This window comes from Phaenicophaeus curvirostris, chromosome 2, assembly GCF_032191515.1.
Source record: "Phaenicophaeus curvirostris isolate KB17595 chromosome 2, BPBGC_Pcur_1.0, whole genome shotgun sequence".
In the NCBI taxonomy this organism is placed as follows: domain Eukaryota; kingdom Metazoa; phylum Chordata; class Aves; order Cuculiformes; family Cuculidae; genus Phaenicophaeus; species Phaenicophaeus curvirostris.
Window position 1 is genome coordinate 116,411,829 of NC_091393.1, and position 27,844 is coordinate 116,439,672.

At 44.2% G+C, this 27,844-nt stretch overlaps 1 protein-coding gene across 1 annotated transcript in view; it reads left to right on the forward strand.

Annotated features, from left to right (window-relative positions):
* ADAM17 (ADAM metallopeptidase domain 17) overlaps positions 1–27,799 on the forward strand; it is a 35,295-nt gene extending 7,496 nt beyond the window's left edge. Inside the window, exons 2-19 of the mRNA XM_069850508.1 lie at positions 6,247–6,379; positions 8,452–8,585; positions 9,484–9,572; positions 11,289–11,457; positions 12,256–12,386; positions 14,124–14,213; positions 15,293–15,406; positions 15,949–16,093; positions 16,630–16,718; positions 18,745–18,897; positions 19,760–19,959; positions 20,891–20,994; positions 21,591–21,725; positions 22,660–22,790; positions 23,823–23,901; positions 24,378–24,466; positions 25,109–25,165; positions 27,204–27,799. Coding sequence (XP_069706609.1) covers positions 6,247–6,379; positions 8,452–8,585; positions 9,484–9,572; positions 11,289–11,457; positions 12,256–12,386; positions 14,124–14,213; positions 15,293–15,406; positions 15,949–16,093; positions 16,630–16,718; positions 18,745–18,897; positions 19,760–19,959; positions 20,891–20,994; positions 21,591–21,725; positions 22,660–22,790; positions 23,823–23,901; positions 24,378–24,466; positions 25,109–25,165; positions 27,204–27,557 — 2,396 coding nt within the window. The 3' untranslated portion in view covers positions 27,558–27,799. The remainder of the gene's footprint in view (positions 1–6,246; positions 6,380–8,451; positions 8,586–9,483; positions 9,573–11,288; positions 11,458–12,255; positions 12,387–14,123; positions 14,214–15,292; positions 15,407–15,948; positions 16,094–16,629; positions 16,719–18,744; positions 18,898–19,759; positions 19,960–20,890; positions 20,995–21,590; positions 21,726–22,659; positions 22,791–23,822; positions 23,902–24,377; positions 24,467–25,108; positions 25,166–27,203) is intronic.
* Positions 27,800–27,844: the final 45 nt, after the last annotated feature.

Consider the following 27,844-nt stretch of genomic DNA (forward strand, 5'->3'; position numbering starts at 1 on the left):
GTATTGCCCTTGTTTCGCTTTGGATATCAGGATGTTAATTCACTTGGCTTCCTTATGTTTTATAATGTCAGTATTTGAGCAGGATATTGCAGTTTTTACTCTCAAAAGGGCTTTCTGCTTTCACTAATAGGGCAGACTGAGTTATTAAATTAAGTGGATCCAACCAAATAAATTTTGTTCATCACTGGTCCCTATTTAAGATATGTTTAGTGAAGGAGGGAATTTACAGGGTTGGAAGCCTGTGATGTAATGTGTAGGAGCCACTGGGGGTATTCAGCTGCTTTCAAAACCACCAGAAATAGCATTTCAAGTATCTGTACAGCTTCTGCTAAACAGAACTTGCACCCTTAAGGAAATATTCACACTTTGCAGAAACAAATGTCTATTTTCCCGTAGGGAAAAAGCACTGGAGTAGTATAAGGTTGCAGATACATGAGCAGTTTTTTCCTGAGATGAGCTGAAGCCTGCTTTGTAAGGTGTTAGCTTTCCCATGGTATCTATCACCGGGCTTTTTGGAATGTGTGAAAAGTAGCGAGTGGTTCACTCTGTGTAACTGTAGGAAGAGTAAACTATGGAGTAGCTGGTAGACAGTAAATGGGCAGCCTCCCTTGCCTGCCAGTGCAAGGTCTGTGTAACCGTACCCCGAGGCTTTGTCTGCACTGGTGACTAACTAAATTCGGGCACCTTGTTTTCTCACGTGGTTCAGCAAGGCTGGTGCAGTTGGGATCAAGTCAAACCCATGCCTTTTAAAACATTCAGCAATACTAATGTGACTGGCGGTTCTTACCAACAGGTTTGTCTAGAAATGTGTTTAGACAGAGTGGAAACCTTTATCCTGTCACTGTTTATAAGCATTCTGGTGTGTGTTCAGTTCTTGCTTTGAACCTGTTTCTCACACTTCTGTTCATGTACGCTTGGTGAGCAAAACAGCAGCCACTCTTTGGTGGAAACAAGTAAACACGATTAATCTGAACTGTTAAAAGCATGGACTATTGCGCATGGGGTAAATATTTAGGTTCCCTTTGTTTTCTCCCTTTGGCAATGGCTCTGTACCAGATGTACTGCAGAAAGATGTAACTGCACGGGTAATGAGCTGTTATGGAACAGCTTTCCCACAGATGGATCTTCTCAACACGTCCTCTTTGTCAACAGTCTCCTGAAAGCAGCATAAACTGTTAAGGGAAGGTACTCATAAACATTTAGATGTGACTGCATCCCCTCCTGCCTGGCAAAGTATGTTTGTGTGCCCAGTTGAGGTACGAATATATCTGCTTTCTCCATTTGTGTTCCCTGAAATGATGCTCCAGTTGAATAATCCCACTATATCGCAGCCAGTAACCGGCTGTTCCCACAAACATGAGGGCAGCTGTTTTATGTAGGGTGATGGGGGCTTGCTTTAGCTCATATGGTTAAGGTTGGGAAGACTCCAGTCTGTGTTTCCTGGTCCAAATTCTGACTGAGACTCTGAATTATATTTGAAGTGGCTATAGTTGGTTCCTTTAATTAAAATGTTTTAATGTATGAAGAACATTTTATTTATTTTTTTATTCTTCTCATTTGAATAATATTAAAAAAACCAATAGCAATAAAGAATGTGGAGCCCTTCAACCATTCAGTCACTCCCCAGCTGTATCAGAAAAATTGTTTAGTCAGCTCCTCACAAGCTTTTTTTAAACATTTGATACCCATTGGAAATCAGCTCAAGATGAGTACTGGGGTTGTGGTCAACACACTCCACACAAAACACAGGCTGGAGCCCTTTTTGCAGATTTGGAGATGCCAATCATTTAACAGTCACACAGCAAACTCCTCCTTGAGCATGTTGGCTGCGCTTGTTCTAGGACTGCTCTCTGTAGGCTTGTCATCCCAGCTCAGTGCCTTTTGACAGGAGATTTATTTCTGCTTTTATTCCCTTTGGGATGGTTGGAGAATTAACTGCAGTCATCACTGTGAACACCTCTGATGCTCTTGTCGGCACTTTTAAAAATATTAATTATATCTTCTGGGTTAAGACTTCATGCTTCTAGATAAGCTTAATGTTTCTATAAATCAGTTGAAAAGAATGCTTGTGAAATGGTTGACTTGCCACACTTGTTGCTTTCCGGGCAATACACTGTGCATGAGATCATGGGAATTCACTGTTCTGCTTATGAAAGCCAAGCTGGTTGGAGGAGGATGCCATTGGTATTTGAATTGATAGCTCATCACTTGAAGAGGGACCTTCCCTTTGAAAAAAAATGTGGTGGCCTCCAAATCAGTAACCTAAGCTGTTGCGCAGCAGATTCTTGAGCTGTTTACTGCTAGAGTAGCCTTCTCCAATGTGTTCTAGCTCATAATTGACTTTAAAACACATGAAAGTATCTTCTACGTTGCAAAGCCTAGTGGCATTAGGCTTTTAGCCTTGAGACAAGGTGGAAGAAAAGGAGGTAAATGGTCAGTTCACAACTTGGGGCATGGGTAGAGCCACTACTGTGGATTTCTTCTAGAGGACTTTGGGACATCATCTTTGTCACCGATGTTCCTTCCCTGTTTCTCTTACAAACTTGAGATGTGTATGTTCTGGTGAGGTCCTCCCCCTCAGGGGAGAAGGTGCCATGAGGTGAAGGCTGGCAACCATAAATACATAAATATTTGGGATATCAGGATGAAATCGAGGTGTCCTCCTCCAAAAAGAGAGGAATGCAGAAATCTAGGAGGGGCTGGAAGGGAAGGAACCGCAGGAAAATACTTTGAGACCTGAGCCAACTCAGCGCTCTTGAAGCCTGTGGGAAGTGGCTTTTGGACTATAGTGAAGAAAACAAGGAATGCCAGAAAGACTATTAAACTTGAATAAAAAGTAGTCAAGTGTATTCCTACTGTGGTTCCATCTACAGCCTGCTGCACAGCTGGACTCTGTACAGTTCTGCACTCTGTTTAAAATAATGACACTTTATCTTATATTTTCAAAAAGCCGTGGCAATGGATTCATTTTTCACCGTTTGAAAATTTTACAGAAAAATTTCAATTTGAGTGTATTTTTTCCACATCTGACTGATACCTGAGTTAGTTCACAGATTTATGTCAAGCAGCACCATGTCTTGATGTATGTCACAAGTAAAATTAAAAGCAAACCAATTTGGGAAGGGTAAGAGGAAATACCAACAAGTGCATTCTTGTTGCAGGGTTACAGGAACTAGGAGTGCCCTGTGTTTCATTTGTTACTTTAACAGGATCATCTTACTCATCTTCATCAGCTCTGCAGGTCTCGTTCTTACTACACTTCTTGTGTCTCTGTGAGGCATTTCCAGCAGGGTTTGTGTGTGGTGAGGTGGAGCAGGATGTCGGAAGTTCTCCTTGCCCACCAAATGAAAAACCCGAATTTCTGTAAAGACTTATCATTTCTCTTCGTGGCAGCTGTATCTTGTCCTTTGGCAGCACCTGCCTCTCGTTCTGGGCTGTACTCTGCAGGCAGCCCTGGAAAGGGGCAGAAGGAGCAGTGTTTTGCAGCTGGGGTTGTTCCTTTTGGTCAGACCTTGTGCTTGGCAAGTCCTGGTGTCAGCGAGTCCGTGAGCAGCGGTACCACACCTCTCGCTTCATGGCCCACATACCACACGCTTGCTCTGTATTGCAAACCAGTGTTTGGTTTCCTGTAGATCAACATTCGCTTTAATTGAGGGGTCTGCTCTAGCTGAGTGTGTTGAAAGAATCTCGGGCTTAATGAAAAGGATATAGGACTGGGCAGTTTAATGAGGTTGTTTCCAGAATATATTTTCCATGACAAGCCAAGAGGGCCAATGGCATCTTGGCTTGTATCAGAAACGGTGTGACCAGCAGGTCCAGGGAGGTTATTCTCCCTCTGTACTCGGCACTGGTGAGACCGCTCCTCGAATCCTGTGTTCAGTTCTGGGCCCCTCACCACAAGAAGGATGTTGAGGCTCTGGAGCGAGTCCAGAGAAGAGCAACAAAGCTGGTGAGGGGGCTGGAGAACAGGCCTTATGAGGAGCGGCTGAGAGAGCTGGGGGTGTTTAGCCTGGAGAAGAGGAGGCTGAGGGGAGACCTCATTGCTCTCTACAACTGCCTGAAAGGAGGTTGTGGAGAGGAGGGAGTTGGCCTCTTCTCCCAAGTGACAGGGGACAGGATGAGAGGGAATGGCCTTAAGCTCCACCAGGGGAGGTTTAGGCTGAAAAAAATTTTCACAGAAGGGGTCATTGGGCACTGGAACAAGCTGCCCAGGGAGGTGGTTGAGTCACCTTCCCTGGAGGTGTTTAAGGCATGGGTGGACAAGGCACTGAGGGGCATGGTTTAGTGTTTGATAGGAATGGTTGGACTTGATGATCCGGTGGGTCTCTTCCAACCTGGTGATTCTATGACTGTCCCTACCCTCCTCCCAGGTGGTTCTGGATGAGGGCAGATGCTGGACCATAAGTAATGAATTCTAATGGGATATTTAAAGAACAGGGGTGTTAGGGGAGTGTTTGCTCACTCTGTGGCTCTGGTGAACCAGCCCTGCAGCGTGCAGAAAGCTAGTGATGAAGGCGCTGCCTGGCATGCAGCAACGGGGCATGGAAGGGGAAAATCCCACAGCACAAAGGAAGGTGGTGGAAACTTGCTTTTGCATATAACCTGAAACACAAGGTAATCGATTGCAGGTGTTCTCAACCTGTGGGTTGTAAACAGAAATCAGGAAATTGCAACTGCACTGCCCTTCCTGTGTTGCTCAAGGGCAGGCGAGGCACTGCCCAGGAGGGAGAAGCCTGGGTGGGAGCCACTGCTTGGAGGTTTCTGCTGCAGGAGAAGGCAGCTGGGGCCCCTATCCATCACTTAGCTGGTGCAGGGCCAAGAGGGGTGCGATGGTTATCTCTGCTTGTGCAGCTCCCTCACTTCCCATGTACACAAGCACATGTGTGCACACACACTGGTGGTTAATTCTCCTCACCTACCCCCTGACAGAAGAAAAATCAAGGTGCTTGTCTTGACCCAACAGTGCATCTATTTTTAAATGGTTTCTTTGGGCTAGGGAGGTATGTATTTGGGGGTACGTCATGGTGCTGAGTGTCAGGTTTAATAAAAATTATTTCAGAGCCAGTAAAACTTGGCTTCCTAGTGATGTTGCTCATTTAGAAGTGTGATAAAATGTGTGAGGTTACTTCACTGGGTGGTGTAAGCTGGTGGTCAGGGGCTCTGAAGACGTGGAAGGCCGTGTTCGTTAATAAAAACCTACTTTGGTAGCTGTCATGTCTGGTTTAGAAGCACAACTGGAAATGGAGAGGGGGGAAAAAGGGCATTTTTTTTTTCATAAAAATTGACTGGATGAGCACTTCTGCCTCTTGCAAATCACAGCTAATTCCTGATTTGGTGCAGTGAAAAGAGTGAAAGCCTCTGGCAGAGAAGGAAGACGGTGATGTGGGAGTAAGAGCCTCAATTTAAGGCTGTAAATAGCACATGAATCAATCAGCGCTGGTGGAAGCGAAGGTGGTTGTCAGGTGTCTCTCTGGGTGGTGGGTGCTGCTCAGAGGAGAGCATGAGTAGGTGCTCCTGGTGAAGGGATGCCTTCCAAAGCAGCAGGAGGCTTTATCAGCGGGTGTCAAACACCACTTACACGCTTATTAATGGTGGAAGCATCTGCAGAATATTGACCTCAATTTGTAATTTGTGTGCTGCTACCCAGAGGGGTTCAGGCTTTTGGTCTCCCTCCTCCCAACAGGTATTCGTGTTCTGAGTAGGGAAATCGAAGGAGTTCTGCATGTGGCGAGATTCTAGGAAAACAGGGTACCTGGAGATGCCTCATGGGGTGCCTTGTTAGTTATTTCTGATCAATGATCCTATGCACCCATCTGTTTTCTTGCTGCTGTTGGACAGAAAGGTAAGAACTGCAGCCCTGATCTGCAGTGAATTTGGTGGAAGCTTCCTAGATGAAATTATTCTCTTCCTCAGACTTGGATGGAGACCAGCAGGTCAGGAGAGTGATTCACTCCAGAGCAGTGGGCATTAGCTCTGCTCAGCTGTGACAGTAAAAATGAAAACAATAGATTGGTTGTTCAAAAACTGCTTATAAGTGAACTAAATTATTTTTCTGTTTTTGCTTCTCTCAAATTGTCTCTTATGTCACAATATATGTATATACTTTACATAAAAGTACAATACTTATCCTAAAATTAGAGCAAAATGTGATCTTGCTGTTGAAATGGGAGGTTCTGTTTTACTGGTTTATCTGTGCATTTGTGAAAGAGTCTCCTGAAATGAAACCTTTCCTTGTTGTTCTTCCAGACGCGGTTGAGTCCATGCTTTCAGACTACGACATCCTTTCTCAGTCTAGCATCCAGCAGCACTCGCTGAAGAAAAGGGACCTCCAGCCTGAGACACACGTAGAGAGACTCTTAAGTTTTTCAGCCCTGCAAAGGTAATTAAATCATCATCAACAACAGAGTGTTTTCCCTTCAGTTTGTGATGAATAATGTGCAACTCCAAACACAGAGAGGTTACCTTGTTTTCTGTCACGACCGACCAGTTTTTTAGGTTAGTGATCTGCGTGGTTATATGAATTCAGAGAGGCTCAGAGGAAACAGAAGAATAGGTGGAGTTGCATGGTAAAGCTCTGTTTGCTGAAGTGCCAGTGATTTCAAGACTTCTTTTGCTTTGTTCTTAGCTTTAGTTTCATGTTGATTAGTTGCACTGTTTGAGTTGGATCTCGCTTCTATCTTACCTTGGCCACATTGCCGTACTCTTGGGTTTAATCCTTCTCCTACTGAGTGTAAATTTCTCATTCAATAAAACACTTTTTAAAATATTTTTTTATTATTTTTTTTTTACAAGACAAGAAATAGAAGCCCAGGTGAAAGGGCAAGGAGAGGCAGAGGAGAGCAAGCACGAAGGTTGTAGGGAAGGTTGAGGGACCTGGGGGTGTTGGTTGACAGCCGACTGAATATGAGCCAGCAGTGTGCCCAGGTGGCCAAGAAGGCCAATGGCATCTTGGCTTGTATCAGAAACGGCGTGACCAGCAGGTCCAGGGAGGTTATCCTCCCTCTGTACTCGGCACTGGTGAGACCGCTCCTCGAATACTGTGTTCAGTTCTGGGCCCCTCACCACAAGAAGGATGTTGAGGCTCTGGAGAGAGTCCAGAGAAGAGCAACAAAGCTGGTGAAAGGGCTGGAGAACAGGCCTTATGAGGAGCGGCTGAGAGAGCTGGGGTTGTTTAGCCTGGAGAAGAGGAGGCTGAGGGGTGACCTCATTGCTCTCTACAACTACCTGAAAGGACGTTGTAGAGAGGAGGGTGCTGGCCTCTTCTCCCAAGTGACAGGGGACAGGACAAGAGGGAATGGCCTCAAGCTCCGCCAGGGGAGGTTTAGGCTAGACGTTAGGAAAAAATTCTTTACAGAAAGGGTCATTGGGCACTGGAACAGGCTGCCCAGGGAGGTGGTTGAGTCACCTTCCCTGGAGGTGTTTAAGGGACGGGTGGACGAGGTGCTGAGGGATATGGTTTAGTGTTTGGTAGGAACGGTTGGACTCGGTGATCCGGTGGGTCTCTTCCAACCTGGTTATTCTGTGATTCTGTGATTCTGTGAAGCTATTCTGAGTGTCAGAAAAGTGCCTGACGGGTATTTGAGTGCTGAAATTGTGAATCTGAAATGGGGGAGCAGGGTGAGAGTAGCGCTTTGTATTGACAAGCGTAGGCTGGTTTTGTTCATCTGACATCTTTGTCTGCTGTGTTCTCATGTGCCTCCCCCATCTGTCATCTGCTACTGCCATGCAAGTTGTTGTGAATACTTTTTAAATCTCTAAATATTTGGAGTGGGGTAGTAAGTATAAAAGGTTAACGGGGTCAGATGTTGGGCTGTCCCCATCTTGCACTGCCTCATGCACCCTGACTTTATGGTGAGGTTGCGATGCTGCTAATGATAATGACAGAATAATTGCAGAGGGGCATACAAAAAATCTGTGACTCACAGTCCGTATAAACCAAGAGTCCATGTGGCTCCTGCCGGAGAAGGTTCTCTGCTTCTTGTGGCAGCCTTTAGTTTTTGTGACACGATCATAAAAAAATCTAGAGTTCAGATTTCTGTGGGTAGTCCTCTGACTATTTTACTTCAGAAAATAAGTATTTTAAGATAATTTAACTTAAAATAGATTAATAAATTATTTTGGTCTGTTCTTCTTTACGTTATTTAAACAGGTAGGTGATTTTGCTTGACTGCATATGGAGAAGGTGCGTCATGAGCAAACCATGACTGTTTCAGGGGGGAAAGGGTGTGTGGAGCATGCATTGTTTGGGTTTGTATCTTCTTAATTAAACACCTTTTGCCACTTTTAAAAAAATGTTTATGATTATGAGTTACGCAGTATAGGGTTTTGTAGCCTGCTTATCACAGTTGAGGCTTTCGAACTGCTTTGAGGCCCTCAGTGAAATGGAGACTGGATGTGTCTGATGTATGCATACTTTTGCTTAAAAATAAATGGAAGTAAATTCTTTTACAGGCACTTTAAATTATACTTAACTGCAACTGCTGAACACTTTTCAGAAAGATTTCAAGCATTAATTGTGGATGGGGAAGGCAAGGAAAAGGAATATCGTGTTCAATGGCAAGACTTTTTCACCGGACATGTCGTTGGTTAGTATGGACTGGTCTGTGTTTCGGTGCTGAGAAAGCACAGCTTTGCACAAATCTCTTGGCCAAAGTAAATGGTATATTGCCCTCGCTTTCATCAGATATTATCAGAATGAACAAGGAAACTTTATTCTTACGCCCCTTGGGTTTTCGGGGTTGGGGTAGTGGCTTTTTTTTTGGTGACTTTGGATTTTGGAGGTTCTTTTGAGCTGTTGCTCCAAGGTTCTAAGATAGAACACTTCTGCTTAGTTTGGCACGGCACAAAGGTATAATTTGCTTGAGCAGCTGATTGTGATTCTTTTTGAAAATTATGATGGTGACTTTAATTATAGCTGGAATGTAGGACTTAAGTGTTCCTTGTCCCAGAACACAAAGCCCAGGTAGTGATGATGCAGTGTTGCCCAGATTGTTATATTAAAAGTTATTAAGATGGTTCTTCATAGACTACTTTTCTCTAAAGAAAGTTATCTCCACTTAAGTCCAGCACTAACACTTTTGCTGAGTTGTTTTGATTTTTTTGTAGCCTTTGTGATGTGGTGAGTCTTTCCCACTGGAATGCAGGCTGACGCCATGAAATTGCTGTCTGATAGTGGTTAAGATGCAAGCTGCTTTTGTTGGCAGAAATATTCTGTGTCCCGTTACAAATCTCCACAGCCACCTTCTTCAAATTATCAATTAAATCCAAGTCTTGATGACTGATTGTTGGGAGGTTAAAGTCGGGGAAGAGTTCTGGTTCTTTTTTTGCTTTTTCCTGTGAACTGGTCAGTATAGTGTTCTTCATAGACTGGAGAAGGTGGTTTCTTTCTTTTAATTGGCTTTAAGCTTAAGTCAAATCAATGTCTGTGCAGCAGTGCATACAAATAGAGCTGAATTAACTTATTTTTCCTTGCTTATGTTAAAGGAGAGCATAATTCCAAGGTTGTGGCACACATTGGGGATGAAGACTTTACAGTGAGAATCAATACAGATGGGGAAGAATACAACATAGAGGTATGCTTTTCTGTTGAAAGCAACATTCAAACCGTCACGTCTTTCTCTGTGGGTGTTCCTCTCTCTAGTTAGTCACACTGACACCTCTGTAGCTCAAAATAGACTTGATGGTGGTGTTTGGTTTGGTGTGAGTAGGGAGGAGGGAGAGAAATGTGAAACGACTTTGACTTAAGCAAGTGTTGGGTTTTATTAGTGAGTGACATTCTCTGACATTTGGATTTTTTGATACATTGGGGAGAAGGTACATTTTAAGCAGGAAAGGGTTTTAGAAACAGAAATGGGTAATGTTAGTAATTACTGGTGATTATGTCCTCTAGAATAACAAACTGTGCAGCCTCCAGAGTTGAGGTCTGTTGAGCTTTCTAAAATTTTTATTTTATTATGTCCTTAGATATTTTTCCCACTCTTAAAGCGTTATTTGAAAATCTGGTATTTATCACTGCTCCCTTGTTTCTCTTTTTCACCGTTTTCCCAGACACAAGCCGTGTTAGAATGGCTGAATAACAGTAATTATGGCTCAGTGTTACATGGATACTGTAATTGTCTCCAAACCCAAGGATGTGCAGAATTATGGGTAAACCTAGCAAATCTAGTCATGTTGAAGTATGAAAATGCAATTAGAACACCCAAACCGCTGTACTAGCGTTTAGCATTAAGAGCATATAGTAGCTGTTTGTGGTTTAAAGCATTTTTTGTGTTTGTGGCCCAGAGTCATGTGAGCACGTCTTGGTTCCCTGCACAGCCAGCTCCCTGGCTCCTCACGGGCAGTGTCTGTACAACTAAATAAAGGCAGGGAAAGGTGTGGAGTCTCTGGCTTGCCTACTCTACCCAGCTGTTAGCATCCCCAGGTCAGCTTCAGCCCCTAACTACCCTTGGATGAGAGGATACCTGTGTGTGCCAGAGATCATTCCCAAAAGGCAGCATGGACAAAGCCGTTCTGCTGTTGTCTTCCCTGGCTTTCCCCCTGCACTGTTCAGAAAGGCTGCAGACCTTTATATAAACCCCTGGTGCCCTCGTGCTTTGCCTTAGGATGTGCAAAACGTGTGCCTCGGTTTTGTGTTGGGCCAGCACAGTGTTTGTGGTTTAGGGCCTTTTTGCTGTGACCTGAAAGCACAGTACACTCATTAATAGAGGTTTCATGGTTTTCTTTTTCTTTGCTTTCTGAGAAGTTTTCATACTTTTAAGTGGCTTGAGTAGCCTTTGAACATTGAAGAGCCTGCCTGCTGCTGTGAAGACTGCATTCTGCTGTGTATTTAGATATTCTCTGTCTGCCAGCTCCTGTGTTTCTGGCCAATATGTTTGTTAGCTCAGTCTAAGCATCTCCTCCCTGGCTGTGCCAACCTCCATACTGTTACAGAAGGAGCGAAGGAGCCTGAGATGCCTCCTCAGCTGGCTCGTACGCTGGAAAGGAAGAAAAATCCTGTCTCTTCTGCAGCCTTATCAGGTGGCTGCTGCTGCTCTGTTGCCCTAATCTTAGATTTTTGGATGCCTGTCTAGCATAAAAGAGTTGAATTGCTTGCTTTCTTGTGAATGTCGTTTTATCAGTAGTCTGACTGCTGTGGGTAAAGTTACTGTAGTCCAGTGTTTGTGTGTGTGCACACATAAAGCTGTGGAGATTTGGTGTTGAATAAGTACAATTTTTTACTCATGTAGCCTTAGTTGTTGTATTCACTGTGTTCCTAACTAATTGAATTTCTGTTGTTGTTGTGCTGTCAGCCACTGTGGAGATTTATAGATAATGTGCAAGATGGAAGACTGCTGGTCTACAGATCTGAAGATATTAAAGATTTCTCACGATTGCAGTCCCCAAAAGTGTGTGGTTATGTAAAGCTGAATGAAGAAGAACTGTTGCCAAAGGGACTGGAAGACAGGCACCAAAACAAAGGTGAGCATCCATATCTTGGGAGAGCAGCATCTTTGAAATGGAAGTTTGAATTCCAGCTGTGTAGACAAGTAAGATCAGAAGCTGGGCAGTAATCTGTGATGCTGCTTCTAGTTTAACTGTTAGCTCTTCAAAGTCATTGGTAAGGAAAAAAGCAGCACGCTTCCTCATGGTCACTCCCCATCCAAGAAGGCCCCAACAACTGATGAAAGGAAGAAATTGTCACTCAGGGCATGTTTCTTCCTGGCTTGTTGAAAGGACATTTGGCTCCATCAGAATGTAGGCTAAGGAGGAGAAGCTATTTCTTCAGGCCTAAGTAGTGTTTGTTGCAATAGCTGGAAGCAATGAAGGTAACATTTTTCTAAGGTGAACATTAAAACAGCTTTGTACTTCTGTGTGCTGTGCGGCAGGACCTGCGTGGCCTCGGTGATCACTCAGAGAATCCATCTTGAGCTTGATGGTGTTTTGAGAGTTTTCAGTCCCTCTTTTGTCTGTCCTTTGCTGTTTCAGCAGAGGTTGGGATAATGACTAGGAACAAAAGGAGGAGAGGTGTTAAGGCTGAGGTGGTGGTCATAAAAGCTCTGTAGGTAAATCTGTTAAATAACTCAATTTCACTACTGTCCATTCCTTTCTTACAAGTTTGAGGACTCTTATGAAGACAAAACTTAAGAATAGTTATTTAAATAAAACCTGAACATCCCCCAAAAAACCTCCCTGAACTCACGCTCCTGTTTTCAATAGACACAGCAACAGCAGTTTGACTGAGTGTTCATCTAATTGTATTTAAAATGTTCACATTAGCAAGTGTCCAACGGACGAAACGAGCTGTCCCAGATAGCTCCAAGAACACGTGCAAGATGTTGGTAGTGGCAGATCATCGTTTTTTCAAGTACATGGGCCGTGGGGAAGAAAGCACTACTATAAACTATTTGGTAAGTAAATACACTCTGTTACAATTTTCTGGTGAAAATGGAGGGGAAAAATGATGATTCAGTAGTTAAAACAACATACAGCTTATAGTAATTTTTTACATCACGTGTTTTTACATCGCAGTTGTGTGTGCTTTTTTTAATCTGGAAAAGTGCTAAATCATGCTTTAAAACATTTTCTAATGGTGATACTGTAGTCAAATAGTCAAGTTTCGTTTACAAACAAATCCCTTCCCATACTTCTTGTGGCTATGCTATTTTCTGCTTAAGGGGTGTTATTTATCCATTAAGAGCATTAGAATCTCCTGGATTTTGAATTCCACTGCAAATGATCCAAGCATCTTTAAAGTTCTAGCCTTTTTAAAGCTTATACGAGAGGCAAAAGTGGCTTTTTGCAGGGTTGTTTTTCAGATTCTTGCAGGATTTTCTGTCCAGAACAATAAAATTGAAGCAGGCACAGTAAACAATTTGTTTGTTTGTACATGGCTGTTGTGGATTAACTCCTGGCAGGCAGCTTGGCCCCACGCAGCTGCTTGTTCACTTCTTCCTGATGTGAGAGAATCAGAAGGGTGAAGGTGAGACAATTTGTGAATTCAGATAAAAACAGCTTAATAAGTAAAGCTGAAACTATGGGCACAAGCAGAGCAAAATAAGGCTTTAATTCACTGCTTTGCATCAGGAGGCAGGTGTTTAGCCATCCTCAAGAAATCAGGCCTCCATCGCTTGTACTGGTTACCAAGTAAGGCAGCCAAAATCAGTACAATGAGGTTGTCTACCTGACAGGTTTCTGTAAAATAGAATGCCTGCCCACAGCCTTTCAGCAGCAGTTAAGAGCATGGGTTGGGGATTCAAGACAAAACCAAATGAAAACACTTTTAGAGGCCTTTTGTTTATCTGAAGTCTCTTCCTAAGCCTGAATCTTTGAAATACTGTTCCACCTTTGCTGGCTTGTGACCTTTCTGTCCCTGGAAATGTTTACAGTCCCCAGGTAAGGGAGCCTGTGTTTGCAGAGACCCTATTGTCTTGGCGTCTGACATATGATTCTTCCATGCTAACCTACTGGTGTGTTTTGTGGGTAGATATGTCCTCTAAACAACATGGTGATTGGAAAACTAGTGCATAAACTATTAGGGAATGACTCTGAATGTCACTTTCCATTCTGAGCAAGTTTGACGGTTTATATTTAGTAGGAGATGTTTTTTAAGAAGATGAGAACAGCTTGAAAAGGGAGGTATTGATAGTGAGCACTGAAGAGAGAATTTCTGGAACCTTGTGCTTGTGCAAGGAATTATGAGGAAAATAATAGGTTTTTGGCTAGGAGGGGGAAGCAGGCTTCAGGGGTCAGTTAAACTAGATAAGCATTGGGCTAACGCAGAGCTGTAAAAACAGCTCCCTCCTCTGCCCTTCCCATCAAAGAAGACTGGAAAACAAGTACATGAACAAAACATTTTCCAAGATGTCTTGTTCTTAATATTATGACTCTTCCACTACAGAAATTTAAGTGATAAATGGGAAAGTTTGTACTGTTCTTTTATGATGGAAAATTTTCAGGGATATTTGATAATACTCTCAGAATCCAAAATGCTGTTGGTTTTGGATCAGTGAGTATGTCTGTTATTGTTACATGAGGTTCCATCTTAATTTGAGTGTTTCTAGATAAGTATGTTGCCTCTCTGCTTGTCTTGAACTTTATTACATGAAAGCTCGGAACTGAATAACTTGGTTTCCATTTCTACATAGATTGAATTGATAGACAGAGTAGATGACATCTACCGAAATACTTCGTGGGACAATGGAGCCTTCAATGGGTACGGCATACAGATAGAGCAGGTATTCACTGAATTATGCAAAGGGGTTCTAATTTAAAGGATAAGAACATGTTTTGGATATCAAAGTTTCTGATTATTTTATCTGAATTAGAGCTAAAATAATCAAATCTTACATTATTAACTCGTACCAGGAGAACTCTGAAATAGCATTTTGTCAGTGGAGGTGTTAGTGATCTGACACAGCATGCCCATTTTCAGTTCCTCACAGCTTTTGAGATGGGAGCTTTCAGGAAGAATCTTTCTGTATTTAACCTCAATTCAAAGGAGCAGTTTTTTCTCCAGGAGCAGTTTTTGCTTCTGTCAGGTATACTCCTACGCGTGTATTTAATATGTGTGTCTGTGGCTAGTGCTTAGCTTACAAAGCCTGAATCAGCCCAAAAAACAGACGAAAAAACACAAATCCTGCCTGGAGAGCTTTGACTTCCCTTAGACATTGTGACGGGTGGAGGGTGGTACAGGGTAGACCCCGGGGGTGTAGTGGCTGCAATTTATTTAATGGCTCCTGAAGGTTAGTGCACAGAAATCTGGAAAAGGGCATTAAAAAGAAGAATCCTTTGGCCTGGAGTACTGCAAGAGCTGTGATGTGGAACATGGCGACTCATGGTACAGACTAGCTGCCTCTTTGTTGGGAAAAGGTCTGGAAGAACAAGGAAGGAGAGTTAATTGGGCAGGGAGGGGGCAAGAAGATGATGCGCTAATTCTAGGTTACTGGGAAAGTAGGTGTCCTTTAGAATATGGTCTGGTTAGCTAGAACTCTGAAATGAATTATTGATACTATTTATACCAAATGTAAATCCTGATTGTATTCCAGATGGTCTTTTTTGATAGAGCAACATGCAACTCTAAGCACAGAATGTTATGGTGAAAACTGTTGATATTGCTCTATAAAACAGCTCATGTGGTTGCTGATGATGTAGTCAATGTATCTTAGCTAGCAGAGGCTGAAAAATTAATGCTGGAAGCATACTGAGTCTGAATATTTCTCCTTGCAGATCTATTGAGACATTTAAGATTATATCGAAAGCTTTTCTGTAGCTGTAAAATTGATCAAAATTCCTCTACATTGTTGTTGCCCTGTAGATTATCATACACAATGAGCCAAATGCTGTAAAACCTGGAGAAAAGCATTACAACATGGCAAAAAGTTACCCAGATGATAAGAAAGATGCCTGGGATGTGAAAATGCTGCTAGAGGTAGGTTGTAACCCTTGAAAATTTGTGCCCCTTGCAGAGAATTACTGACGCATACAGCTGCTCTGTCGTAACAGTTGAAACTCCTCTACTTCCTTTGCATGACGTGTAGATGTTGCACAAAGTTAAGCTGCTGTGTCTTGTAACCCGTGGTGAAGGGCTCCATTGCATAACTGCAGTGCACACACCAATTAGAATTATTAATACATGGTCTGAGTCAGAAAGGCAGCCCAGAGGTGTCTGGCCCTGCGACTGGCTGCCTTGTGACCTTTGTCAAATTTTTGTACTTTTGGTTTCCCCTCTCTGTGAAAAGGGAAAATGAATAGACCAGTTGTGTGCATGAACGCATACAACGGACTTGGCTGCTTGTTTCATTTTCTGCAGCTCTGTAGGACAGCTAAACAGCTGCTTTTTTTTTCTGGCTTAACCAGATCTAGAAGGTGCTTGTCTGGCTCATTAGATAAATGTTCTTAGTTATAGACTTCTAATGCGCACTGTAAAGTATCTTACAAAGATTTCTCTCTTTTTTTTTTTTCTCTTTAAAGCAATTTAGCTTTGATATTGCTGAGAAAGCAGCTCACGTGTGCCTTGCTCATCTCTTTACATATCAAGATTTTGACATGGGAACGCTTGGATTGGCTTATGTTGGCTCTCCCAGACCTAACAGCCATGGTGGCATTTGTCCTAAAGGCAAGGCTTCTTTTTCTTCCATCTCAATTGTGGGTTGAAAGCTAGTTTTTGTTATTTCTGTTTAATGTGCTTCTCTTGCTTTCATTGAGCATGATGTGTTATTTGCCCAGACTCTAGTAATTGGTTTTTTGGATAGAGTAAATGGCCATTTTCTTGGCAGGAGCTGGAAGAAGAAAGGAGGGAAGGATGAAAATCACAAAGCTGTCTGGGATTAGCAAGCTGGCTAGAACAAAGCCTAGAACCAAGGGTTAGCTTTGTGTGGGTGCATCTTGCAGTAGTTCAGTAACAGTAGATGCTGCTGTCTTAGAAATTTCATGTATTTTCCCCTTTACTGCAATAGATGAGCTGTTTGTGCTGTGCTTTGAAAGATTCCTCATTCCAAAAACTGGCAAGAAACAGAGTCTCACTGGTGAGCCTGTGAGAACAGCGAACTGATTTTTTTTATCCCAAACAAGGATCCATCTCTCCCCTAAAAGTCCCTGAAGCCCAAGAAAAATGTTGGTCTGTTTTTATTTGCTTCTTTCTCACTTCTGTAGCTTATTATAGTCAGATTGCAAAGAAGGACATCTATCTGAACAGTGGCTTAACCAGCACCAAGAACTATGGGAAGACCATCCTCACTAAGGTAGGAGAGTATCCTCTGCAGACAATCATTTGGTGTAAGCACTTGTGTGTTGATGTTTGCCATGGGATTGTGACAAGCTTCTGTGCCCTCTCAGAAACAAGCTGTTGACTTTCTGATTCAGTCTGGGGACAAGGATGTAGGTCACAAACCCAAATCATTAGTTTTGTTCACACTGACAAGGGGAGTTGGGACTGAATGGAGTTGAAGATTGAATTCAGTGCAGAATGGGAATGAGGAGGCATAGGTAATGTCTGATAGGTGCTGCGGATACCACATATAAACAGGATTTTGGTACCTAAAGATGATTTTAAATTTATTTTGCTTTAAAGAAAAAACCCAAACCAACAAACAAACCAAACCCTCAAGTAGAACAAGTGGTAGGTACTATACAATAATAGCCTTACAGTAACAATAAAATCAGCCTGCTCATTCAAATAATAAAAAACTTGCATGTTAGCTATTATGTAGACCTACACCATGCAGATGGACAACTGTGTATGCTTGGTTTGTTCCAGTTGCAAGGTAAAGCAGTGAAAGTCGTGCAGGCAAAGTAGGAGGTTTAGTTTGGACTTTTTAATGAAATTCCTCTACCTGATTTTTATGTGTCCCCTACGTAAGTAAAGCAGAAAACAGTGTAATATATCGAGCTTATTAGTGCTAATGCTAAGCCTAACGTCAACTGATGCTGTCTGGATTTTTTTTTCGTATTTGATGAGACATGTAAAGGCCTGAATGTGTGCTTTGTCTCACTTGTGAAGATAGCGGAGCAGTGCCTGTGTCTGCAGTCTACCAAATCTTTGCAGTTGGGCGTATTTCTCTTGCTGACTTCTGCTGACTTCTGAGCTGTGCTTTTCTGTAGCCTGATTATAAAGGGAATTCGTAATTGATGTGTGGGCTAAAGCTTGGCACAGAAGCTGTCAAGAAGCTAGAGAAAGAAAAAGACAGTGAAGCTTTGTATTAGAGGGATGTTGACAAAGAGCTCTAGCCGTTGCTATGCTGTTTGCACTTGTTCAGTCTCCAAGCTGGAGTTTTGCCTTGGATTGCAAAGGAAGTTGAGTTTGCTGTCTTCCCAGTGACAGGCACAAAGGTTGGGATGAGGCGGCGGGAGCATTATGGATTGGGTTTACAGGAAGAGTGCTGTGTGGTGTCTACTTGGGTTCAAAAAAAGAGAAAACCTGCTTAAAACCCTTCCTCAGATTGAACACAGTGAAGCACGGGACTGACCTCTGGGCAGTGCTCCTGTCTCTGGCTCTCACGTTAGCTGTGCCTACATTGGGTACTGGTACCGCTTGTTGCAGTGCTTGGTCCTTCCTGTGCCTGCACACCAGCAGAAATGATGGGTAGCTCATTAAACTTGCTCTCCTCCTTTTACTACTGAGCTCCTTGTGGTTAACTTTTATTCCTGTGCTAGTTTTATTTGTGGTTGTCACCTTGTGAGCTTGACACTGTCTGCTGGTCAAGGCGCGGCAGAGAGGCAGAGCCAGTTTGGGATCCTTGGCAGAGGGAATCCTGTTGTGCATAAATAATGTTGGAAATCCATCCCTGTTGGGCCACATTTCTGGATGTCTTTCCTAGTAATTCTTCAGTAGAAGAGCTTCTTCAGCACTCCTAATGTCGTCATTATGTTCAGAAGAAATAATTCTAATGACCTGATATGTTAAACGAGATTAATTGTAGTAGCCAGTGTTTGTTTGGGTTGGGTTTTGTTTTGTCTTTTTATGCCTTACAACTATTTAAAAGCAAATTTTTATATTTTATGTATCTGCATTGTATTGGAAAGTAAAAGTTTGAATTGGTATTCTAGGACAGCATTTTGCCTTTAACAGTGGTTTAGCTGTCAGACCTGGGCCTGGAACTTGCCTTTGGAAATGGACCATGATTTTACTTGCCTTTACTTTCTCACTTTTTTTAAAAAAAAAAATAGTGTTAATCTCAGTATATCTTAGAATTGTCGGGGGCTGGAACTGTCCTGTCCTGCTCAGACTGATTTTTTTTCAGCATAGCTTTTCTTTTTTGTTCAAAACAGGAGGCTGACCTGGTCACGACACATGAACTTGGTCATAACTTTGGAGCAGAGCACGATCCCGATAGTTTACCAGAATGTGCCCCCACTGAAGACCAGGGAGGGAAATACGTTATGTACCCGATTGCTGTCAGTGGAGATCATGAAAACAACAAGGTATAGTTGCATAGGTTTGCTTCCACTTACAAGTCTCAGCTGTGGTCAGCAACCCTTTGCATGGAAAGTCTATTTAGTTAATGATTCCTGTAGCTTGAAACCATCAGAAACTTAATGGATTAGCCGTAAGAAGAAAATGTACTTGCGTGCCTTTGGGTTTTCTGTAAGATAAGTTCATCTTTGCTTTCTGAGTTTCCCTGAAGTTCATAGCGTGTCCAGGTGCTTTTTTTAAGTAGTTGTTTATAATTCGTTGCAGCCACATGCTCCTAAAAGCAAGTCATCAGCAAACATCAAACACGGGGCCTTTGGTACCAAAGCATTTGGGTGGTCCGTACCTGTTCCTGTTGGAGAGAGACTGGTGGACACCACAGCCATGGTGCACACCAGCCTCAAAAGCTGGCACTGGCGCTGTGGAATCGGCATCGTGCCTGTAACTGCAGATGAGAAACCAAGATTATCCAGGGAATGATTAGTCTGCAGTCTAGTCTGACTTTTTATTGTGGTTCACACCTAGCCCTGCAGCTCAGAGGCTGCACGGCCTTTCCCTGTTGCTGGAACATCTCAGCCCTTCCTGGGGATGGTTGCTTGTGTTCATTAAGCCGTGGGAGAGCTGGAGTAGGCTTGGTGACCCTGAGTCACACTGCGTGCGAGTGCCTCTGTATTGTAATATAGTAATGTCCTTTATGGACTAAACTTTCCTATCTTAAAATTTTTCCAAAGTCTTCAAGCAGTAGAGAAAGAATAACTGCTTTCTGAGGCACCAGAATTTGGAGGCGTAAGGAGGCTGAGGCTATGTTAGATGCCGCTTCTTGAGAGAAAGGTACACTCCTCAGTCCTGCTCTTTCCCCTCATGACTCTCTAGATGTTCTCAAGCTGCAGCAAAAAATCCATCCATAGGACCATAGAGATCAAGGCCCAGGAGTGCTTCAAAGAGCGCAACAACAAAGTGTGTGGGAACTCCAGAGTGGATGAAGGGGAGGAATGCGATCCTGGCCTCTTATACCAACAGGCTGATCCCTGCTGCTCTGCTGACTGTAAGCTGAAAGAGGGTGCCAAATGCAGGTAAGGGGAAGTAGCTGCAACTTCTCTTACAGGGAGAAATGATGGGCTGGGCTGAAAGCTCTTAAAGCCACCTGCAGTGTCACAGACCCGTTCCCTGGCTTTGAGGCTAAGTGTGTGAGCTGAAGACAATAAAAGATTACAGGAATGCACTTTTATTTTTATAGTGTTCCGTTACTTTTTCTGAGAAGTGTCAAGAACTACAGGCATTATTGTGTTATTGTTGTTATTATTATTATTAAGCAAACTCAGGCATTCAAGAAATTAACGTTGACGTTTCTTTCTGTGAACTTCCTATACAAATACAATTTTTGCTTCCGTTGCAAGGCAGCTTTAAACTGGGATCACACCCTGGTATTCTCAAGACTGCTGCAAACTGAGCTTGAGCAGACAACACAGTGGCTGCACTGAACAAGTTCTCTTGGGGTGTTCGTGGCTCTGTTGCGATGCGATGTCCAATCTTGTTTTCATAGTTCCGCTCCGCACCACGTAACATTAGAGCAACTCCCTCAGCTTTAATGACCGTGTTTGTACTAAGAGCCTTCTTACATGAGATACAGAACAAAGAGAATAAAGAGAGCACAGAATAAGGAGTAGAAAACCTTCAAGATAAAATGTGGGGGGGTGGAAATCAGTGGAAAGTAATGTCCTAAGCTGCACAGCCAGTGACAAAAGACTTGGGTACCTTGAATAAATACAAGGATCTCTGTTTTCTCTGTGTGTTGTACTTTCTATGTGCTTTTAGCTTTGGTAAATGAAGAGTGAGTGGGTGTGTAGAGAGGTGGCTGTGGGAGGGGGCAGAGAGGGCAAGAGTTTTGAATCAGTGAGTCTTGGTAGCTTCTTTCTTTCCTAAACATCCTTTTTCCCTGGCTTTGTCATGCTTTTAGAAAAAAATTGTCTAATATTTCTTCCTTTCATTTTGATCTTTCCGCAGTGATCGGAACAGTCCCTGCTGTAAAGGCTGCCAGTTTGAAAGTGCACAGAAGAAATGCCAAGAAGCCATAAATGCCACTTGTAAAGGAGAGTCTTTTTGCACTGGTAGGACGTGGTTCTGTCCCCTTTACGTCAGCTAGCCAAGCGCTCCAGGCTCCGTGTCCTGTTCAATCCACTTTCAAACTAATGCCCTTTATTCATCCGGTACAGTTAATAATGCCCTATAATGAATTTCATTGTAGATGAGGAGTCACTTCGTAATTTACTGCCCAGAAGAGTACCAAAAATGTTGTGGGTTTTTTTATTATTATTATTATTTTATATTTTTTACCCCTCATTTGTTTCCCTTGAAAAAAACCAAAAAGCAAAACAGGGTGTGTCACAGGGACAGGAATGTGCTGAATCTTGCCTTAGAAAGGGTTGAATTACAGCAACTCTGCTTCACTTCCCCATTTGTTTACTGCCTCCTTGTAATCTTCCCTGGAGGCAGAGAGTCAAGTCAGAGCTGCTGCCACTTCACTGGTGGTGCCTTCAGCATCCGGTACCTCCTGCTTGGTCGCAGAGGGCCACAGTTTTGGGGTTGTTGAAAGCCTCCAAAGCTTCTGCTGCCTGTCAGAGGAGCTGGGATGAGTCTTGGTTTCTTTTATTTTCCTCCTGCCCTTTAACAATCCTCCCACTCTGTCAATCTCTCTCATCTGTAGGGAACAGCAGCGAGTGCCCCCCTCCAGGGAATGCTCCGGATGATACAGTCTGTGTGGACATGGGGAAGTGCAAGGATGGGGAGTGCGTCCCTTTCTGCGAGAGGGAGAAGAACCTACGGTCGTGTGCGTGCAACGGTGGGTGACGTGGGACTGAACTGAAATATGTGCTTCCGCTGTGCTCCTTGGAGAGTGCTGCCCTTGCTGTAGGGATACCTGTTGGAGGGCAGAGGCTCTGGAAGAGTTTGGATTGTTGGTTTTTCAAGAGTATTGTTTTCTGTACAGAAGAGGAATGTAAATATCCTGTGGGTCTGGGTTGGAAGCCATTAAGATAAGAGTCACAGCCTGGCACCCCAATTAAAGGAGAAGGCACTTTCCCACCCTCCACTTCCTCTGCTGCAGGCAGGTGGGAGGGAAAGTGATGGTTTTCTGATGGTAAAGGGATCTCAACCAGCCTCTGGACCAGCCTCTCCATCTAGCAGAGGAGTGGTGGCCTCCATCAAGTGGTTAAAGAAAGATTTCAAAGAGGTTAAAGCGCATTTAGATCAGAAGATCCCTGAGTCCAGTCCCCTGCTACTGCAAACCTGCATCTTATATAGTTCTGTCAATGAGCTTTACTGTGTGCTTGCTCTCCATCTCAGCTCATAAATCTGGTAAAGCAGCTGGGAGCAGAGGAAAAGCTTCCCAGGGACAGTGCGGGGAAGTGCTGTGAGCCCCGCAGCTGGAGATGGAGGATGTAGCCAAGAAGGGTGCCTAGAGGACCCAGGTCCAAGAAATATTTAAATCTGCATCTTGGACATGCTTAGAACCTCTTCATCTGCCTGTTAATTCCTGCAATGTTGGAATATCAGCTTGGAAAGCTTGATCCTGCTGTAATCCCCTATTCTGTTGCACAGGGCATCTTGTGGAATTTCAGGCCTGGTCATTGGAATGCCTGATGAAATGGGGTGACTTGCACAGCCCTGCCTGCCCCATGGGGCAGAAAGGGTGTGTCGGGTTATACATCTGCATGGTTACAGGTTGCAGGTAACTCTTGGTCCTGCCGAGGAATGAGTTTGGTTTTTTATTCCAGAAACGGATAATTCCTGCAAGGTGTGCTGCCGGGACAAGCAGGATAGGTGCATACCGTACGTCGATGCTAACGACCAGTTCCTGTTCCTGCGCAAGGGGAAGCCTTGCACTGTGGGCTTTTGTGATACAAACGTAAGTTTTCCCAGATGTCAGTGCCCTGTGCGCTCTGGCTGGGTGTTTGAGTCCTCTGTCATGAGGATTCTGCTGGTAAAGAGAAACCATAACTTGACACGCTGCTGAGCAGGGTGATGCTGTGCGAGTCCCTCTCCACAGGGTAAATATTGAAGGGTATCTGAGGCTGCAGGTGGAAGTTGGTTCTGGAGAGACCTGTGCAAGGTGAAGCTGTTACCTTCTGCCGTTGCTTATTGCCCCTTTTGCTGCTCCTCACAGCTCAGCCAGCAGGCAGTTTGTGTGAGGATGAATGAGTAGTGCGGTAAGCTCTCCTAGGTTTGCAGTGCTTCCTCTCTCAGCTGTTCACCCAGTTAATTTTGATTAAAATAATTCAGCTCAGGGAGCAATCGCATGAAAACCTAGCTGGCATTACCTGAAGGAGACAGTGAGCCTGTGCCGGGGAGACTGGTGAGTTGCAGGCCCTCGGAGACCGTTTTTCCATGGCACAACTGTACAAATAGTCACATCACCTGCAGACCCCAACAGTCAAAGCTAAACTGGGTGTTGGCAGAAGTGAATTTGGGAGGGCAAGCCCCGGCCCTTCCACTGGCAGAACCTAAAGTGACGTTCTTGCTGTGTTAAACCAGCACAGCCAGATCTGGAGACTTGTCTGTAATCTCAGGCTCCCGAGAGCTGTGGCCTTCTCTGTGGGCAGTGGGAGCTGAGGCATCCAGTGCTTAAACCTCCCCAGAGACTTCGGTTTTATGTCCCCTAGCAGGGAGCAAGGGTAGACTGTTTTTTGCATGTTTCAAACATTAAAACTTCATCTGTTTCTGACAGCAATAGAATTGAAACTGTTTTGCCAAAAAACAAAGGCAGTAAAAATGGGCTGCTGCTACTGGGCATGAGTTCAAACCAGTGCCCAGAACGTGAGTCGGGTGCTGCTGTGCCCATAGTTTTCATTTAATACTTTTATCTTCCCTCTCCAAGAAGGCAGCAGTTAACACTCGGACAGCATAAGATGACTTTGTAAATAAGTGTTTACTTTTGCAGGGCAAATGCGAGAAGCAAGTACAGGATGTGATTGAACGATTTTGGGATTTCATAGACCAGCTCAGCATCAATACTTTTGGTAAGAAGCATAGCCATATGAGTTGAGGTTTTGTAGTTCATGACATGAACCTCTAAAGCCTCAGAGGAAGCCAGCTGGCTGGTTTTATTCACCTGGGTGCAAAGGTAGCCAGTAGCTGTGTTTCTGATAGATAAAAATATGGTTTTGCCTAAAGTTTGATACTACTGATCTTGCCTTTTAAAGCTGAAGGGACAGGGGATCATTTTGCATTTTTCCACTCTGTTATTTTCTAGGCATCTTCCAAGCTCGTAAGGGAGGCGATAGCTTCTTGTCTGAATACCAAGAAATAGGTCAATTAGAGAAAAATAAATAACAGGCAGTCTTTTTAGAGGACAGCTAAATTCAGAGTAGTATAAAGTGAGCCTCTCAATGGGACAGAAATGTCAACAGACTGCAAACCAAAAAGTTCATGTCTATGTGTATGTTCATGAAACAGTACTAGATCGGTAACTAACAGGTTTGAACTGATTTCACAGGGAAGTTCCTAGCGGATAACATAGTGGGCTCTGTGCTGGTCTTCTCCTTACTTTTTTGGATTCCTCTCAGCATCCTTGTGCACTGTGTGGTGAGTAAACTGGCTTTGAGGTGACCACTTTGTTGGATTGAGCTGTAAGGGAACACGTTTGTATATGAAATGACAGGTGTCTGTGGGAGAAAGTGATGAGAAGCTTTTAGCAAATACCAGGGCAGGAATTCAGCCTGTGTAAGACTTGACTGCTCCTTCTGTCGGCCAAACTCCTGCTAAACTCTGCTGAGCTCTGGCAGACCCACTGCTCCTATGACTATTTCTGGTGCCCTTCCCATTCTTTCCTAGGCAGGTTTTCTTCCTCTGCCTCCGAAATTCCACCCAAGTGTAATTTTGGTAACTTCCATTAGAGTCAAAGTTCTGTAAAGCCCTGCTGAGAAATAAGACGCCACAGTTTGTGGGAAGACCCAGAGCGGGAAGTGGTCTTGTTTGATCTTGGGTGGATGGAGAGAGAGAGAGAGAGAGCTTGTGGCAACTGGGAGGGTGGGGATGTGCCGTGATGCTGACAGCAGGTGGGGTTAGAGTGGAGAGTTGCTGCAGGATGGGAAGGCAGGGGAGGGAGGGGAAGGCAAACGAGTTTCACATTTTGCAGGGGAACGGGGACCTTGCAACTGGGAAACTAACTTTGTTATTTTGTGTGTGTGTGTTTCGGTTTGCTTTTGTTTGTTTGTTTTCCAATAGGACAAGAAATTGGACAAGCAGTATGAGGAGAACACAAAATCCCTGTTTTGCCCCAGTGTAAGTTGCTGTCTGAATGTGAATTGGCAGGAAGCTTTCCCATGTCTATTAGAAAATCTGAACCGAAGGGGTGTGCAGAGATTAAAGACAGACCTGGAGTACCGTGGCTTATGCTGCAGATGGATAAATCAATGAGGGAATCTTGTCTTGAAGATTCTTCAAGACTGCGATTCTTCCTTCCTGTAAGAGCTGTGCTTTGACTTTGTTGCCCGAGCAGTGTTCACAGCAGCCGCAGCTCCCGGGGCAGCCTCTCTGCTTTGCAAAGAGCCACTTGGCGCAGCGGGTGCCTGTCGTGGGTCATTCAGCAGCTTCAACCACAGACTGCTTGTCCCCAGCCAAGTGGTGTCAACGAAGCATGAGGCTCAGCAGGGCAGTGCTGCAGAAAAATAGGTTTTTGGGTATCCTGTCCAGTGTTTTGACAGCCCAATTCTTAGTAAGAACTGAAACATTCAATTAAGGAAATGGCATGTTGTAATGGGAGGGAGGGGAAGGCACATGGGGTCAGAGACTGCTGAGGCAAATCGCCTCTGTCATCTATTCTGACATGATCTTAGTTCAAGTCCCCCATAGCTGGTCTTGAACGCCATTAAAAAAGTCACCCCAGAGCTTTATACTTGAGTTTAGTCAACAAAATCCCAGAAGCAGGTGTAGCAACGGACAACAGGTATAGTTAATGGGCTCCTTGCACCAGCAACTTTTTAACAAACAAATGTTGTTTTCTGCATCTGCTGAGGATTGAGCAGGTGGGAAGTGTGCTACTGGTAGCAGGTAAACATCTCATCCTGCCCAGTATTAGTATTTACTAGGGTTTGTGGGGATTTTCTTATGCCCAGAAATCTCTGGATATTTTCCAAACCGTGCTCAAATAGAAATGTGGGATTTAAGTTAATGTGGGTTGCAGAATTTGAATTTGATCACAGTGGTGTCCCCCGAGTCTTCAACGCTGTGTTCGGCGCAGCTTCCTGCATACGAAGCATGGAACTCTTCAGGTTGGAAGAATGGAATAAGCTGTATATAAGTTCTGGGCCCCTCACCACAAGAAGGATGTTGAGGCTCTGGAGCGAGTCCAGAGAAGAGCAACGAAGCTGGTGAGGGGGCTGGAGAACAGGCCTTATGAGGAACGGCTGAGAGAGCTGGGGGTGTTTAGCCTGGAGAAGAGGAGGCTGAGGGGAGACCTCATTGCTCTCTACAACTGCCTGAAAGGAGGTTGTGGAGAGGAGGGAGCTGGCCTCTTCTCCCAAGTGACAGGGGACAGGATGAGAGGGAATGGCCTCAAGCTCTGCCAGGGGAGGTTTAGGCTGGACATTAGGAAAAAAATTTTCAGGGGAAGGGTCATTGGGCACTGGCAGAGGCTGCCCAGGAAGGTGGTTGAGTCACCTTCCCTGGAGGTGTTTAAAAGGCACAGGTGGATGAGGTGCTAAGGGGCATGGTTTAGTGTTTGATAGGAATGGTTGGACTCTGGTGGGCCTCTTCCAACCTGGTTATTCTATGATTCTATGTTCAATGGTTTCCCACACTGAGCTCTTGTTGTTTTCTGGCTTGACCCTGCATTTCCAGTTCCAGGTTTTGTCAAAGCAGTTTTGGGCCCAGGGGAGGTGGGGCTGAGCCGTCAGCTCTGTCCCAGTGCGGTTGTCACCCCTGGGGCTTTGTATGGGGAAGGAACAAGCAGAAATAGAAGGTCTTTTCTGCCTTTAGTGCTTAGCCTAGCTGGGTTTCTTGAGAAAAGAGCAACGCAACAAATTACTTCGGGTGTTCTCTTGCTCTTAAGTAAGTGTAAATCTAATCTAAAATCTACAATCTGACTCCTTTTTCTGAGGTGGTGCAGTGGGTTCACCCTAGCTAGCACAGGGGGTCACGAGGGCAGTAGCACGTCTCCTCTGGGAGTGGAAGAAGCAGGAGCCTTTAGACCACTCAGACAAGCGCAGGTGCTCCTCAGGAGATGCCTGGGGCTTGATCCCCTTAAAAACGGTGTAAAAACTGAACTCCGGACTAGAACCTGGTTGCTTTTCCCGGTGACACAGCTGCTTGTGTCTTGCAGAACGTGGAGATGCTCAGCAGCTTGGACTCTGCCTCCGTTCGAATCATCAAGCCCTTCCCGGCAGCGCAGTCCACGAGCCGGCACCAGCCGCTGCAGCCCATCACGGCCGCGCCTGCCGCCGCCACGGGGCCAAAGCAGCAGGACCACCAAAGAATGGACACGATTCAGGAGGACCCCAGCACCGACTCTCACATCGACGACGATGGGTTTGAGAAGGACCCTTTCCCAAATAGCAGCTCAGCCGCCAAATCTTTTGAGGACCTGACAGACCATCCTGTCGTTCGGAGTGAGAAAGCTTCGTCCTTTAAACTACAGCGCCAGAACCGGGTGGACAGCAAAGAAACAGAATGCTAATGTCTCCTTGCCTTCTAAATGTATGACTCGTGTCTGCAAAATAAGTTTGTTTGGATCTAAAACCATTTCATTTCTATAAATATGAATATATGTATATATATTTTTGTGAGGGAGTGGGGGAAATAAGGAAGTGACCTACTGCAGATGCTGGTCATGTGTATGACCTTCCTTTAAATTACATTTATTAGAGCATTATATCTTTTGAAAAGGAAAATCCAAACTAAAACTAGCTTGTTTTTGAAGCTTTTTGGATTTGTTTTTATATTTCCTTGACCTCTAACATTTCC